The 16,402-nt window shown below is 36.4% G+C and overlaps 1 protein-coding gene across 13 annotated transcripts in view; it reads left to right on the forward strand.

The window, feature by feature from the left end:
- Positions 1-16,402, forward strand: part of LOC110456352 (dystroglycan-like) — a 151,233-nt gene that overhangs the window by 125,122 nt on the left and 9,709 nt on the right. For all 13 annotated transcript variants that reach the window (XM_021507045.1, XM_021507071.1, XM_021507039.1 and 10 more), the window contains one exon: positions 360-919. In XM_021507045.1, coding sequence (XP_021362720.1) covers positions 533-919 — 387 coding nt within the window. In that variant the 5' untranslated portion in view covers positions 360-532. The remainder of the gene's footprint in view (positions 1-359; positions 920-16,402) is intronic.

Below are 16,402 nucleotides of genomic sequence, written 5' to 3' on the forward strand. Positions count from 1 at the left end.
TAATGTGACATTTATCTCTTCAGGAACATTTTTTCGGAGATATTCTATCATGTCATTTTATTTTGTCCGCGATGACAATACAGGTGCTAATTATAATGAAAAGGAAAGGAGAATTAAATGATAGGTATAAGAGGGATATCAGAGGATTGGGGAAAGGGCTAATAACAGGATTTATCACAGTGGCAATGATAGGGCATGTTTCTATCCTGGGTTAAGTAATGTGTTTAATTTGTCACAATGGCACATTAGGCCAGAGGTATAAGCTGATCAGTGGACATTCCAGCGGCTATAATGGCGGGAGGTAAACAACATCAACGTAGGTGTACATGTCTATAATCCGCTTACCTTGTATTTTACAGGTGGATTAACATGAGGGAGGAGCTTTGAGATTTCTCCTGGAAGACTGTTCCGACCTTCAAGCGCCTTACGACACAGGAACACTTCTGTTCACCGAGGTTCTGATACTTCAGGAAGTGGTGGGATTCTATCGAATGTTTCATCCCGAAGGTCATAAGGTGGATCTCATATTTTTATGAATAATAATAGAAGCAAAAAATTATTATCAAAGGGAAATATTTCCTATATTAACCAGTGTTGGCTCTCAGCAATGGATGTAGCTGGCGAGTCGTGCGGTTGCCAGCAGAAAATTTCAAAGCAGAGAGGAAATATTACAAGGACACTAAGTGTATCAATCAAAATGGAATTATTTGTATTTGTGATACTGGCCATACTTGGTATGTGCTCTGGACAAAACATGAAAGTGGACGTCGATAGCCTCCTCAATTCCTTGGATGAAGGATCGCGAAAAGTCCCTGTGGCTCTGAACTGGGGTATAGCAGATAGCTCAGCAATTATCGGGAAAATGTTCAATTATGCGATTCCTTCTGATGCATTCAAGGGAGACATCATTTCTTACAAGGTGAGTTAATGTATTTTATTTCTTTTCAATTCTTTGTGGTTTTTAGTGCATTTGTTAATATCATAACTTAATTTTCAGGTTTAATGTTGTGAAATATCTTTCTGAAGAAACAAAAAATTCAATTACACGATAAATCCATTTGTGTGATGTTAATTAAGCTTTATGGCCATTAAGTTTAAAGTTTTAAGAGACGATATGATGAGCAAACTATATATCTGAATTCTTTTAATGATATTTTGACATGTCATATATCCTGATCTGGCGAGAATTTCAGCGTTAAGTTCTATGAAATTCGTCTGAATGGGTGATAAAAGCAGGTTTATTGGGAGTCTGGGTCACGGGGAGAATCGCTCTGGAATAAATTCCCTTCTTTATTGAGGTCAACCTTTGGTCCAGGAAGTATTCAGATAGCTTTTCAATATCCCAAGGGTGTCTGGTTCTGTTAATAAAGAACTCTCCAAAGGTCTACAGGCTGCTGCTAGTCTGATCACCTATAGTCTCGGAGTGTGTTTGTTGTTTTGCCGACACCCTAATGAATAACTGGTCATGTCATTGACTCCGAATACAAGCCTCTACATTGGAAATACTTGAATCAATTTCTATCTCTTCAGCTATGTCAAGAGCACTTAATTGGTGTTCTGCTGCATAAGGATTTTAAGCTTCCTCACTTCAAAGTAACACATATAAGACCTACAAGATGTGTAATCATTGATGATCATATTAATTAATTCAAAATTTATTTATAAATTTATTAATTTTTGTGCCACAGTGTATTTCAGTTTTATTTTCAACGGTTGCTTGTAGATAAGTTATCTCGAGTTGTGCAGTGAAAGGGTTTCGGGTTTCTGTATTTCTATGGCTGTGAATTGAGTCTGCAGTGCCCTTTCATACATGTTATCGGTGACCAAAGGGCGGGTAACTGTCATTCATTTTCTGTGACACTAAACAGGGTCGTGAAAGGTGTTTGTCGATGTGACTGTTTATAGTTTTACATTTCTCTAGAAACTTTCCCTGTTCACTGCAGTCCTTTTTTAGATTTTTTTTTTTTTTCTTTCTAAATGTACTGGACAATATAAATCTAATTTTGGTTTTGATTTAATATATCTGTTCATTCATTGATGGATTTTCTAAAATTGTAAATAGCTGACAATGTTTTAGGTCATCTGTCATTTTGTAGGTCAGCTGTCATTCACAGCTGATATTTTTTGTCCTAAATGAGTTCAGGGACACACTATACAGACACAACATAACCTGATTCCTATGTCTTTCACATCAATTACAAAGGGCAGGAACAATCGGTCATATTTAAAGTCTGGGATAAATGAACGGCCTTTCTGTTGTATTAAAATAAAAAGATACAAGATATATTGTTGTAGATTTGTGTCTCCTGAAGTAGTAATGCATTATTTGATTTGTCATTTGGGGGTCGGCGTTATCAAAGAGAAATACGCTAGTATCTCGTAAAACAATGGGTTCCCTTTAGATCTAAGGCTCCAGTATTTTGTCTAGCTGAGCGACCTGTCTTTGGGATATGTAAAGCATATGTAAATCATAGATAAACTAGGCTGTATATATATATAGATACTCACTAGGTTTGGTATACATTAAACAAACAGGTGGAGAACTTGGTACACTAGGCTGTGTAAGATAGAGTTCCACCAATTTTCTACTGTATACAGGCCCTCAAATGCCATGCCCATATTAAATTATTTTATTTCCACCATTTACAAAATCAATTCTGTTTGCATCCTCTATACGGAGTTAAAACATTTTGAAATTATCTGAGTACCATGTTGCAGAAAAAATTTGACATAACAAATAGTATGCCCACACAGCGAGTGAGTATAAGGCCAAAAAAAAACATGACTGAAAAAATAGATAAGGTTGGTAGGCAAATAATTTCATTGTATTTTCTTGAATCGATATTATGCTTTATTTCAAACTTTACAATGCATTTCCACACGTTACAATAGCTATGTCAAGAGTAGGGTCAGACTCCCAGGACAGGAAGAAAGTACATTTTAATGAGTGGCTGTGAACTTTGCCATGGCTAATAAATCTATTTTTTGGCCTAATTAAGCTCCATGCTCAATTATCTAAAGGTATCAAGTTTGAATCCCCCTGGCAGAGGTGTTTTCATAAAAAAAGAAAAATAATCATTTAACTCTTTGCTATAGTAAAGGCAAGTGACTCTAAGTGAAAAAAATATGAAACTCTCCTTCATTGGAGATAATATTACATAGGGCACTGGAACTCTCAACCTTAATGTTCCCCATTTATTCAGTATAGGTAAAACATTACACTGTCACACATAAAGAATGCTGTTTAACACACATGTCGGTACTTATTTGCCTAATTATAGTCAAACAGCTTGTAAACATGGTTCAGGAGAAGGTAATGATGCGTGGTAGTAAAAGTCATCTGCATCCTACACATAGCCAGGCAGGTTGTGTAGCAGTAAACTCTACATAAGGGACTCCACGTGTATCACATTATATTTTTATCGGCAGAGCTACCAGTTCAATGTAGGTGAAATATTTTTCATGAAAATAAAAGAAAAAGGTATTTGCTTGGTATACCCGGTGCCGCCAGCATGAGGGTTTTATGATCCAACAGGACACTGAGCTCTGCCCAGACATGAATAAATAGCTGATCATGTATCCTGATTCTGGGCCACCACAGAGCTAGCTACTGTTAAATGTTCTATACCAATCCTTGCCACTGCAGGAAGTGAAACTTGAAATACTCCTACTTTCCTATCATAAACACTTTGGATTATTGAACAGATATCGTATTAGAACCATTATCATGTGGTGTAAATTACACCTTTCCTGGTCTATTACAATTTAATGTTTTCCCTTGTTAGATACTTAGTCTAGATCTCCACGTTTTATTTATATATAGTGATCCAATTAATTCAACTTGTCCTTTGGTCTTAAAACTTTTGTAATTTAAAGTCATCTAGTCATAGTAGGCTTCTAGATAAAAATAAAACTTTTCCTGTTCAGAACTGCTTTAAATAAAGGGAATATTTTGAGTTGATTGTCTGAATTTTCTAGGACTTCGTTTTTTCTTCTATTGCCGCAGTTGGAGTTTTGAGGACTCCTCTGTTACGTACAGTGATGTACTTTGAATGTTCATCCAGCATCCAGATCCTAGCAATATCGAGTTAGAACTTAAACACGAACCCCTGGGCTGCCAAATAATTCAGGTTTCAAGATTAAACACAGATTGGTTAAGACCAGGTTGGTTAACACAGGGTTCCGAATTGATTAAAAACAGGGTGAAGGTTATTGGTTGAAATATACAGGGTTATGTTTAGACAGGGTGAAGGTCTCCTAGCTATAGCTTATATTACATGGCTAATAGTGTAGGTACTTGTAGGTCACACTGTCTCCAATATCGACTAAATTAAATAATTAGCCTCTTAATTCATTCTAAAATTTAGGTTTAAAGGTACTTAGCTTGTTAAAAAACGACATTTTCATAGTTTTCTGTTGGGTAATAAAATTTACACTTGTGTATTGTATAGGCTTGTAATCAGGTGTTAGCCGGTTTTTATCAGCTAGACCCCAGCTTATCAAGGCTGGCTCATTAGTTTGCTGGAGTTTCTTATCTTATATACAGCTGGCATTGTTACCACACTCCACAGGGTTACAACACTGCTGGCTCGGCACCCAGGCAGTCAAAAATGTGTTGCCCACAGCGCGCCACAGCGTAATAGGTGCGATTTCGATTTCGCTGCAGATATTGCCAAAGAATTAACCATCGTTGGACTTTTACTTCGATTTAATCAATTCAATTAAGATTTCCATCAAGTTCTTTTAACATCTGGTGGAACTTAAGCCATTAAAATACAGTATATTTATTGGTTATGTAATTAAATAAGTATCAAGCTTTAAATGTCTTAACTATCGGTAGAATGTGTGAACATCAACACATGATCACTTACCAGGGGAGAGGAACAGATAATTATCTAAAGTATCTCGTTTGATTAGGGTAGATGTGTAATTAAAGTAATGTTAACAACTGATGAAAAAAGTAGATGTTGAGACTATCTAGATTATCAGAATGTCTGGTTTAAAAGGACAGCTGAGGGATATATAGGGTAAAAAAATGAAGCTCTGAATTTTGTAATGTAGTTACGTAACATCGTTATAAAAGTTTTAATCATTAGCTCGACAGAGTTCCAGTGTGGCGTTATCTGTAGAAAGCAAGTTACAGCTAACAGAGTGTAATCGCCTGGATAATAACAACGAACCAAGTTGGGATATGTTACCCAATTAGGTGCTTTAAAATCTGGAGAAAGTGCTTGCTATAGGTTCATATGATGGTTCTGGGGCCTACAAACAGCAGTCAACCCTGGGGATTTGTTTGTTTGTTTGATTTTGTTTAACGTCCTATTAACAGCTAAGGTCATTTAAGGACGGCCTCCCATGTGTGCAAGATGCATGCGTGTAGTGTATGTGTGTGTATTTTGGGAGACTGCGATATGTTCATGTTTGTCTCCTTGAGATAGCGCGGAACTGATGGGGAAAGAAAGGGGTGTGTACAGCATACAGATCTAGGGATACAGGCAAGGGGAAGGAACTGAAACAAACAAATATATCAGTAAAACTATATCCTCAAATCACTTGCGCTCAGACCACAATTCTTTGCCTACTTTCATTTTCTATTTGTCAAAGTGTTTTTGTATTGCTGATCTTGTTAGTAGCTCAGCGAAGACCAACGTGTACATGTTATTCTAGAACTCGTCGAATTTCAATTTTCGTTTGAGCACAAAACATGAGTTAACACATGAACATGATGTTATATAATATTAGACTGTTGAAATTTCTTCAGAACTCTTCCCAGGAGCTTTTGAAACAAAACTTGTATCCTTTTCATCACAATACTTATAATTTGTACTGAAGATATATATATCCATATAATGTTCACATTCATTAAACAATCTTTTTGATCTACTTCATTCTAAATCCGGAGATTAGGTCAAATTTGTTGCAGAATTGCCACCACTAATACAGGGTTTTAGTCTAAATCTTATCTACTGCGATTGGTATTTAAAAAGAGGTGATTTCGACATTTATCTGATGGACATCAGACAAGCACACCAGAGGAAGGTTCACAATGTCACCGATAAAGTCTTTATGAAACAATCGTATATCATTGAAGACATTTAAACACTCGAATAGGACGATGACTAAACAGATTATGACACAGGACAAAAAGATACTATCTCAAGTTTAACAGTCTCATCTAGCCTCTCACAATGGACATTGATACAGCTCATTTATAAAACCCTTATTACCAGTGTCAAGGTTCGAGTCTCGGCCCGTTTTACGTAATAAATCTTGTTCTCAATTATTGAATGATTTAGTGTGGTTTCCCATCCATACTTTTTATATGTGGACCAACTCCACAGCCTTAATTGTCATTAAAAGCTAGCTAGGTCAACTTATAATTAACGATAAATTAACAGAAATCTTCCTTCTCGTGTATTTCCGAAAAATATTGAAATTTGTATATTAAGGGATTAAAATTGATTGTGTATTGATAAGAATTACGAAAATGTCAATTTTCACATATTTCTCAAAAATAACAGTCAGAAACTCTGTTATATTAATGACTTGTTAAGCTGATCTATATCAAGCCCAATAGGTAATTTCATTGTTTTAATGGTATAGAATTAACACAACTTTAACAAATGTCCTTGATGACCTCTGTATGAAGAAGATCCATTCATAATATGTATAAAATAGATAAGTTTCATTTTGCAAAGTAAAATATATTCATACATTTGTAGACAAGTTTATATCACCGGGGAGCAGATATTCACCCCTCCTGCTGGAAATAAGAACCACTTTTACTAAACAACGGAGAGAGAAAATTTAAACATAGCATTTGCCTTAAAGCATGAATTTATTATTATTAGCCCATGCTTATACTAAACAGCCCCTGTCATCCTTTTGTGTCATGTGCTTATAATGTTGATTTATCACCCTTGAAAGCCAAATTCTCAGGTAATTACGTCCAATCAGGGGCTCCCTTGCCAGCTCCTGACACAAGAGGAGGGAAAGGGCTTTGTCACGTTTATCACATAATGGCTCTTTTACAGTCAACGTTTTATTATGATTTTGTGCCCCAAGTGATTCGACCCGTCGCTGAAATGTTCTGTTCTGGCCGGTTCACCTTCACGGTCATTTAGAAGTTTGTTCAGAATGTATTTGATGACTACCCTGGTAAAAGTAAACTACGATAACATTCACTGTTGTAAATTACTGGTGATGTCAGTTGGTAAGATAAAACTTGGCCCGTGGGGCAACTTAGCTGTAGTTGCAAACAGCAAACTAGAAAAGAGCATTATTTAGGTGTTGATTTGAGAGTGTTTTTGTCACTAGGAGATGTTGGCACCGTATATGAAGGTGACCTCTCTAGAGTAAATGCGTAACAGAGTGACCAACATAATTGAACTTGTCCAGTGCTTGCTGTACAAATAAAAGATATTTGAAGAATTAAGTAGGGAAATATTGCTCAAGTAAACTAAAAGTAGGACACCTCCGTTTAAGACAGGTATTTATAGATTTCAATGTCCCATATACCCAGTGCTAAAATAGCCCATATTACCTGAGCTATCGGTGCCTTGCTTCAGTTTGTAAAATCTACATGCACAAATTAATATATTCTATTCTTTAATTTCATCCCAGAGCATCATCTTTTTGAACAACTGGGGAAATACTGTAGGTCTATTTCAGATATCAAAGCATGTACGTGTGTTATTTATCTAGAGTCTAGTTCATTAACCATCGTATTCTGTACCGTATGTATTTTGGTATGTATTCTATACAGTATGTTTTCAAACCCCCTGTGGCAAGGGGCTAGAACTTGAGCAAGCATGAGGTAAATTCCCTTGATGTTCAGCCAAGCCTGATTTCACAGTAACATTATCCTGCGCTCCATTTTCTGGTCTATGGATCGCTAAATGCCTACAAAATCTGGCCGCCTATCTTCAAAAGGCCAAAGAAAAAAAGATGTTTCTATACTTTCCATTTCATTTAAATCTGCTTTTAGAATTTAGTGGCTCCCCTAATTAGGTTTCTAATTTCAGAAAAATTCACAAATAGGTCTGAAACACTAACTGTATAATTATAACCTAGGTTGAAGCTTTTAAATAAGTAATGTTCTCCTCTAGTCTCATAACATCTGAGCGGAACGACAAGCACACCACTTTTATTTCGGCCTAATATCAACTTTCGATGGTATCAATTTGCCTATGGTCAAACTGTGTGAGATAAACACCACAGTCTATCACTATGGGTGGTCAGGTTGTACACGTATTCACCAGAGTTGATCAAAGTTATCTGACTGGAAAATTATTGTTGACATTTATATAGCAACATAAATATATATATGATATATCTGCTCAATAGCTTAAAACTCTCGAATTACTGTGTAATGAGGAGTGACAACATAATGGAGTTTATTCTCTGATGTGTACAACATATATGTCCCTGCTCTACGACATGGACATCCCTTCTCTCCGACATGTACGTCGCCCCCCAATACACTTTTAATATCCTGGATAGTTAGCAAATTCACACAGAAATTCAAATTCAAATTGTTTTATTAAAAAAACGCTTCAAATGGAACATGTAATTATAATATACATGTAGTTTGCATTTAGAAGTCTGTCATAGATCTGTCAAGTCAACTTTTTTTAAATTTCAATTTCTGTAAAAGTGCATGTTTGAAATTTGATTCAACTTGTCACTCATCATCCATAGGATAAGATCTTTCAATTTTGTTCAAATTGTTTAGCCCCCTCAGGGCCTGGGGTCTGTTAACAGTGCCAAAAAGAGGTAATATGGTGATATTTCTACATTTGAAGCTCAGCAGATCACCAATATACCCCAATAATGAGTTTTTTTTGTCAATTTTTTTTTTTAATTCCATATTCAACTTGTACATATAAATCTGTTGATATAGAGACACTGTTACTTTTAAGTAAAAATAGTGTGATCCAACTGCTCAGTGGTCAAGTTAACACCAGTTGAACTGGTATTACATAGTGGCCATATTAATATATACAGCAGTTGTGGCTATTCTAGCTACCCTGGTTTGTGGCACAGAGCCCAAACCCCTAACATAAGCCTGTCTCAGCACGAACAATCCTAATGCAATTTTGAAATCAATAGTCATGTCTATAGTCCAAGTCCCTACTCAAAACATCTACAACTATTTATGCAGTGAGTTATAATATAGAAAACGTTTTTGTTGATACAAAAAATATCTGTATTTTAACTTGCACCCTGTGTGTTTGACTTTGTATTATAATCTATGTCCCTCAGGCTAAAAAATCTGTTTTCACTTTCCCAACCTACACTAGCTTTTAGTGCTAATACCCTGGAATGCTCTCCTATATAATCTTATACAAATATTTTTGCGGAAATAAAAAAGTCGAAGTCATGCCTAACTACATCCATGCTGTACCCACCTAACTTTTGAGAGCTGAAAACAGAAATATAACAACAGCTTTGTTTGGCCGAATCCTTTGTTTTCAATCATTGATTTACAAGCAGATATTCTGTTTCTAAACAGTATAAAACTTTAGTAGGTAACAATGACAATCAATTATCACTGCCAAGGCTGAAGGGAACACACCAAGGGTTCGGAAAACGTAATGGAATGAGGGATGGTTACATCAGAGCCGATCAGAGGGACACATATTGTTGTGAGATTATGACACAGAGGTTTCCCCCAGGGAGCAGGTGGCTTTTGTGGACACACATAGGGAATCTCTCCAGTGTTTTTGTCCGATATTGTCAGAAGCAGGTGGTTCTCCGACACATTTCTCACTGGTAATGGTCGTCCTGCTGTGATGGTCTCAATAGTGCTCCCTCTGACCTCAAGTGCTCTGGCACTCGAAAATTCATGTTACGCTCCTCTGTTTATCTCTTTTCTTCTGTTCATACTAATTTCTATGAATAAAAAAACTGTGTGACCATTCCTGGTCTAAGAAGGGGGCCATAGTGGCTGAATTATTATAAAGCAGTCTGATGGTCTACGATCACTATCCATCCCAACTGGTTTGCGGATTCGAGGTCTATGTGGGGCAGTTGCCAGGTACATACTGGCAATAGATTGGTGTTATTTACCCCCTTAGTACTATGGTTTTCGTACACCACCCAACCTGCCACATCCTTAAATGACCATAGCTGTTATAGGACGTAAAATGAAAAAACAACCCACCTAATCTTAGAACTTTTTGGATTCAAATACAACCTTGCTAAGCTCTTTTACCACTGTTGACCGTAATGGACTCAACCAGATCAATGCATGGTAGAGTTTACTTAAGTTACATAGAGGTGAAAGGGTTAAAGCCTAATGTGTACATTTCTGTCTGTACATTGTGTCTCTAGACCTGACCCCTACCCTCCTCCGAGTGATTCTTTAGCACTATAAGCTCAGTGCCTTGTTATCCTTAGATACCAATTCGCCCTTGGTAACATACTCTGTGTAGATGATAATTACCTAATCAACACTAATTACTGTACACGTGCCCTGAGCTAACCTACAAATGCCCGACTTTATACATAAAAACACGAGTTAATGAGCTAGTTATTTCTGATGTGTCAGATCAGTACAAGGTGTTAATTGAAATATGACGAACGGCCGTGGTATATGAATGCTGGATAGAAAATCAGGACACCTGTATATAGACATGAAGCATTGATGTTTATACAAAGGATGCTGTCGCGTACCCAAAACTTTAAACTGGTAACAGCAACTGTGGTTGTATATGATGTGCTTCTCCGATGTATGTTCATTTATATCAAATCTTCATGAAATAATGAGGATATTTCAAGTGGAACCATTAATAGATACCCTTGGATTTCAGAGAAAATTAATCAATGCTTTCCAATCAAAATTTATAGTTGTAGCCATTAAATATTTGAAATTCAAAATTATCGGAATTTTTCAACCTGCTACCATGCATTATACCTGTATATTTTACGATATAACAATCACATGTTTTTGGCAGGTGTGCTATATATAGATAAAAAAAAAACTGCCAAGTTTACGAGATAGTTCATTTCAGAAAGTATGTAGACTGGATTACAACATCACGTTTGTGTGTTATGTCAGTGACGGAGATGACTTGCATGTCGATTTACTCCTAAAACATGCGAGAGACGTCTTGCATGCATATGCACATGATTGCATGCTGTCCTAACTGACGATAAAATTACACATGAATCTAGCTAATCTACGTAGGTAATAAACAAAATCTTCAGTATATGGTGGGGAGTCAGTATCGTAGTGGGCTGGTAAGAAAGGCAGCATAGCCTAGTTTAGCAGACACATTCTTCGATAAGCTGATGCACATTGGTAGGTAACGATGCAATATGTACACAGACTTCAGATTATTCGGGGTTCTGCATCTCGAGTACCTCTTGAAGAAGCGTAAACTTGTTTCAAATGAATGCGCTCTCCTCCAATTACCCTGGCTTCCGTTACTCGGCTATAGATCGAGTTGGTCGCGTGTATTGAATTAGTAGTCAGTATGTGGTAGGTCTGTCGGAAAACTGGGGAAAAAAATGCAGGTTGTGCTGTTTAAAATGCATCGGGTTTTAAACACGCTTTGAAATTGTGTTTAATATGTATTAGTGTGTAATTTGGGTAAATGTTATTACGACTCAGCAAAAGCTGGAGGAATGAGATTATATTCGGGTCAAATGGATTTGTAAGCAACATAATGATTCAAATTCTCTTGCAATTTGACAAATTTGCAGTTGCCATCAATTTTAATTTTATTCAATTGTATTTGTTTGTCAGACGAACTTTTCTGGTTATATCCACGATAATTCTTCACCCGCCCATGTGGGCATGTTTGACTTCAATCATCTTGAGTTGTGAAAATACTTTGGCATATATGCCATGTTGGAAAGTATTGATTGACTCTGTGGTATTAAAAGTTTTTGCATGTTAATTCACAGCAAAATAAAAAAAACCTGTTGGGAGGTATTTTGTTAGAAAGCGACATATGTTCTTTAGGGAAAAATAAGTTAGCTAATTGTTTATATGATTGTAAGGGACAGTATTTGTAAACATATTTTTCATTGTTTTTAATAAGGGATTCTCTGATAAAAGTTCTTTCTAATATTGGGAAAAGGGTCCATTATTTAAGCCCAGATTATAAGCCACCCCAGACAAATTTCTGATGAAAATTTCTTCAACTTCATTGTATGATTTTGATAGAGATTTTGATAAATGTATGATTTTGATAGAGATTTTGATAAATTGAAATCTAGGATACCGAACAACAATGAACTTCAAATTGGATCTGGAAGCTTGCGTTGGGAAGAACCGGAACATTAATTTGCTGGTAGCAATAATGATACTTGGCCTCTTGTTCAAATATCACAGCAGTTGAAGAAATCTAATTTCCTCCACTTGTTCTGAGTGGTATCACATATTTATAAACTAATCAGAGAGGAATTTCAACATTCTAAACAAGTCTGCGGTAAACACACCATCATATTGCCATTTCTAAAGTCGATGAATCTTTTATCACATTTCTCTGACATTTTCTCTCGACTATTTAACAATGTATCGAAGAACCAATATTTGTTGCTGACAATTGTCTTGGAATACAATTTCACATGATTAAGACTTGTAACCTATTAATAATTAAATGACATCAAGTTGTTTTCAAAATTGTTGAAACGTACCTTGCGATGCCTGTCATCCCTTGATTTCTAAGTGGACTTTACTGTATTGTAATGCATTTATAGTTGTATGCATGTACCGGTCCATAATAGAGTTTAGGTAGTAACAGGATTACAGGAGTGTATTCACATAATAATTGTACAGTTTTTGAAGAAGAAATATTTTTCCTGAAGCTTGAAGGATTCAATTAGACTTGAAGTCTTAGGATTATATAAGGACTCCTGCTGGTCTGGTCGACATATTTATGGGTTTTGAGATTAGAGTGGATTTTAACATTTCCATGGTGTAGAAGTGTCTCTCCAGCAGAGTAAGCCTAGCCACAAACAGAGAAATCCCCACAATATGTGTTTTTTGTAAGATCGTTTTAAAGGAATGCAGCGTACAAATGTGAAGGGGATTGTATTTAATCTCTTCTATCTCATTCCAATGATTTCAGAGCGTAGGAGCATGATGAAAGATATTTGACTGTTTTGGACCAAAAACAAGACAATCTTCTCAAAGACATTCTTTAAGTGGAATGAATCATTGCTTGTCAATTTCTGATAATCATCCGTTTGCCAAAAGCTTTGAAAATGTTCATAGAAAAGATATTTTTGTACTGTCGGTTCATATGGATATTGCGTCATTGCAAAATGAGTCTTGGCATGTAGTTTACATAAAGTTAGATTCATGCAGTGCTCTGAGGATTTGCTTCAAGTTATTGTTTCTGAAAATTTTGTAAAAAATATCTTTAAGATTGATTTGTTTTAGCTGGAATTTTGTGATTGCAGCACAACCTAGCTATTTTATACTTAGACAAGGAAAAAATAAAATTGTTGGGTTACTTTTTGTTTGTTGATACCGAGATCGTAAAATTGTTATCTGTGATAGCTCTGACATCCTTTCTCAATAAAATCATTTGAAAGTCTAAAATTAGACTGTTTAACGAAAGAGCATAAACATTGCAATCTCAGCTGAAATCTGTCTTTACTGCAAATAGCTACAGCCAGAGTTAGTGCATGTGCAGATCTGTTAACCAAGTGCTAAAGCGAAATCTGCAATGCACATGCATCTAGTACATGTGATATGCATGTCTTCAATTAGGACAGGTGCTTGAAGGAGAGTGCTTGATCTCCGATTACAGGTGTACTGGGCAGGTATGCCAAGTCTACGGGCAACATCGTTAGGGGAACAGGCACTACACAATGTATACACCTTCATCTTGTTTGACAAACTTTCTCAGCTTAATCCCCGTTCATAAACATCAATGAGAAGTATGAGAGAATGTATGATATGTCTTATAGGGCAGTTACCTAAAACTACATGTTCTGATTATACCAGCCAAACATAAATATTCCCGATAAAGGTAAACAAGAAAGGCGCCTGCCGCAACAGCCTTTCTGTACAGAAGAGAGATATAGAACACCTGTAGGGATAGGTGTTACTGACGAAGGTAGCATGTTAATTATTGCAGGTATTTAAGTCAGGTGTCCCAAGGTTATTGTGCGTAGTACAGACTGATGTTTTTAATCCTACAGGTATTTTGTCAGAAGTACTCAGTACTCTCTGTAACATAGATACTGATGCTGATCAATGCAAGTTCTGGTATTTCCTGAAGTCAGGTGTTCACCGATTTGTCCGTATTAGCCGCCGTTTGATCCGAGCTTATTTGGTATTTGAGCATATTGATGCAGACATTTCTAGGATCTGGTATCTGATTTACCTGGTACTCTGCCAGTACCTGTTCTAGTAAAGCTTGCAATGTAATACAGACATGATGTTACTTGCTCTAGATGGCAGATGTACACGGAAGCTGAATAAAGAAACACCTGTGGGCTTTGTTTTTGTTGGCGTATTCCTGTTGCTCTGTATTATGTAATGAGGTTTGATGAAAATCTCCACCAATCCCTGTGATGTTTCTCAAGGTAATCAAGGCCTGTTCCTCATCAGAAGAGAGCTGTTTCAACATCATAATCATTCCAATATGACTGTAATGTGATGTTTTTTGTTGGATATACATGTTTTTGCGGATTGAGATGCGCTTTCCAGGTATTCAATCTGTTAGAGTTGTCTGTTTACTTACAACGGGAATTCGGAGATAGTTTTAATCTAATTTCATGTAATTTCTCACTTTTGAAAGACTTTACTTCCAAAGAGAAATGTCAAGGAAATTCTATTATAAAACAGATCTGTTGTTTAAGTTGCTGTGCTGTGCTTTTCTCTCTGAACATAATGATAGCCACATGGATTCTGCTTCATACAACAGAAGAATTAACTTAGTATTACTGACAGAAACGATCTGGTAGTCACACCGACCCGGGCCTATTGGTGGGTCACGGCGACCATTTTGCTGATCTTGTCTATAACATTGCTAACTAGCAATGACACACAGACAATGCCAGGATACAACTTTTCTTAAGTTCTATCATCATCCAGTCTGGATCTGTCTATCTGTGGGAATTTTTATAGGAATTACCATATGTTATCTGTAAGACGAAACAAGATGTCTGCTATGCCTGAACAATCATTCCATCTTTGAGATAATTATGGAATTAGACAAATGGGACGGATAATCTGATCTGACATCATCTGTCTGAATTCTCACGTTCCTGTGTACTTTATGATAGAATTTACAGGCAGGCAAAGACCTCCATTTTCTACCTCAAGATGGAGATCAATCAAGGGAGATAATGACTTTTTTTCTGTCTTGTCCAATATTTTCTGTCAAGGGAGATAACTTTTATTTCTCTCAAGACATAGCCCAGTACTGACTGAATATGTCATTACTGACTGGATACAATGTTATAAACTGTATATCTAATAAGCTTAGTTAACATTCATATCAGCCATGAATGCCATGACCTATTAAGGCTGACATCATTATTATTATGATATTGTGACCCTTCCTGGTAGATTTGTATATATGTGGATGTTCACTTTATTGAACAAATATACACACAAATTTGTATTTCTGATTTTTCCCTTACTCTAGTTTTAAGTGCCTACCGAATATTTTTGTCTGATTTTAGACAAGCACTGTTGAAGTGAAATCTAATTTTTACATAACATTTGTAAAATACTTGGCAAAATAAATGATTTTCTTTTCGAATTTTTTGAGAGCCAGAAACTCCATTATGATGTTGTTTGGCCTGATCACTATTTCCTGAAGAGCCTTGGCAAATTTGTTCAGTGTGAAAATTTGTTTTATGCTTGCTTGTACTGGATTTGGGAGGGTGGGATTGAGACTGGAGGATGGGAGGTTGGGGGAGGGGGGGGGGTACATTGGGTGTGTTGGAACATTAACAGTGCATTTACGGTTTCCAAGGGGGTGTTTGTTTACCCATTACCTGGCCTAATCGTAATCACGCTTGTGCACATTTCGACTGTCTGTATCATCACGACCAGACACACAGGGGGGCTCTATCCCCTCTGATACAGCCAACAGGATAAATAAATAAACAGCTTTTGCAATTTATTTGGATTAAATTTTTCCCGCAGTAATGTATTGGTATTCATATTAAGTTGTACAGAGGTAATACCAAACAGACACCATGCCTGTTACCTTCGGTGATGATAATTTGTTATGCACATGAACTGTTGGATAACAAATTGGGTTGGATAGACTTTTTCTTCGACATACAACTTTCGTTTGCACACTTTCATGGGTTTTCTACTGTTTTTTTGTGGAACATTTGTTTATACAGAAACAGAGAGTGACAATTTATGCCTGGAGTTCTGAAGAAACTGATTTATTAGGGGTGTTGTTCTGTATCTTGA

The sequence above is a fragment of the Mizuhopecten yessoensis genome, unplaced genomic scaffold, assembly GCF_002113885.1.
Source record: "Mizuhopecten yessoensis strain PY_sf001 unplaced genomic scaffold, ASM211388v2 scaffold1011, whole genome shotgun sequence".
Classification (NCBI taxonomy): Eukaryota; Metazoa; Mollusca; class Bivalvia; order Pectinida; family Pectinidae; genus Mizuhopecten; species Mizuhopecten yessoensis.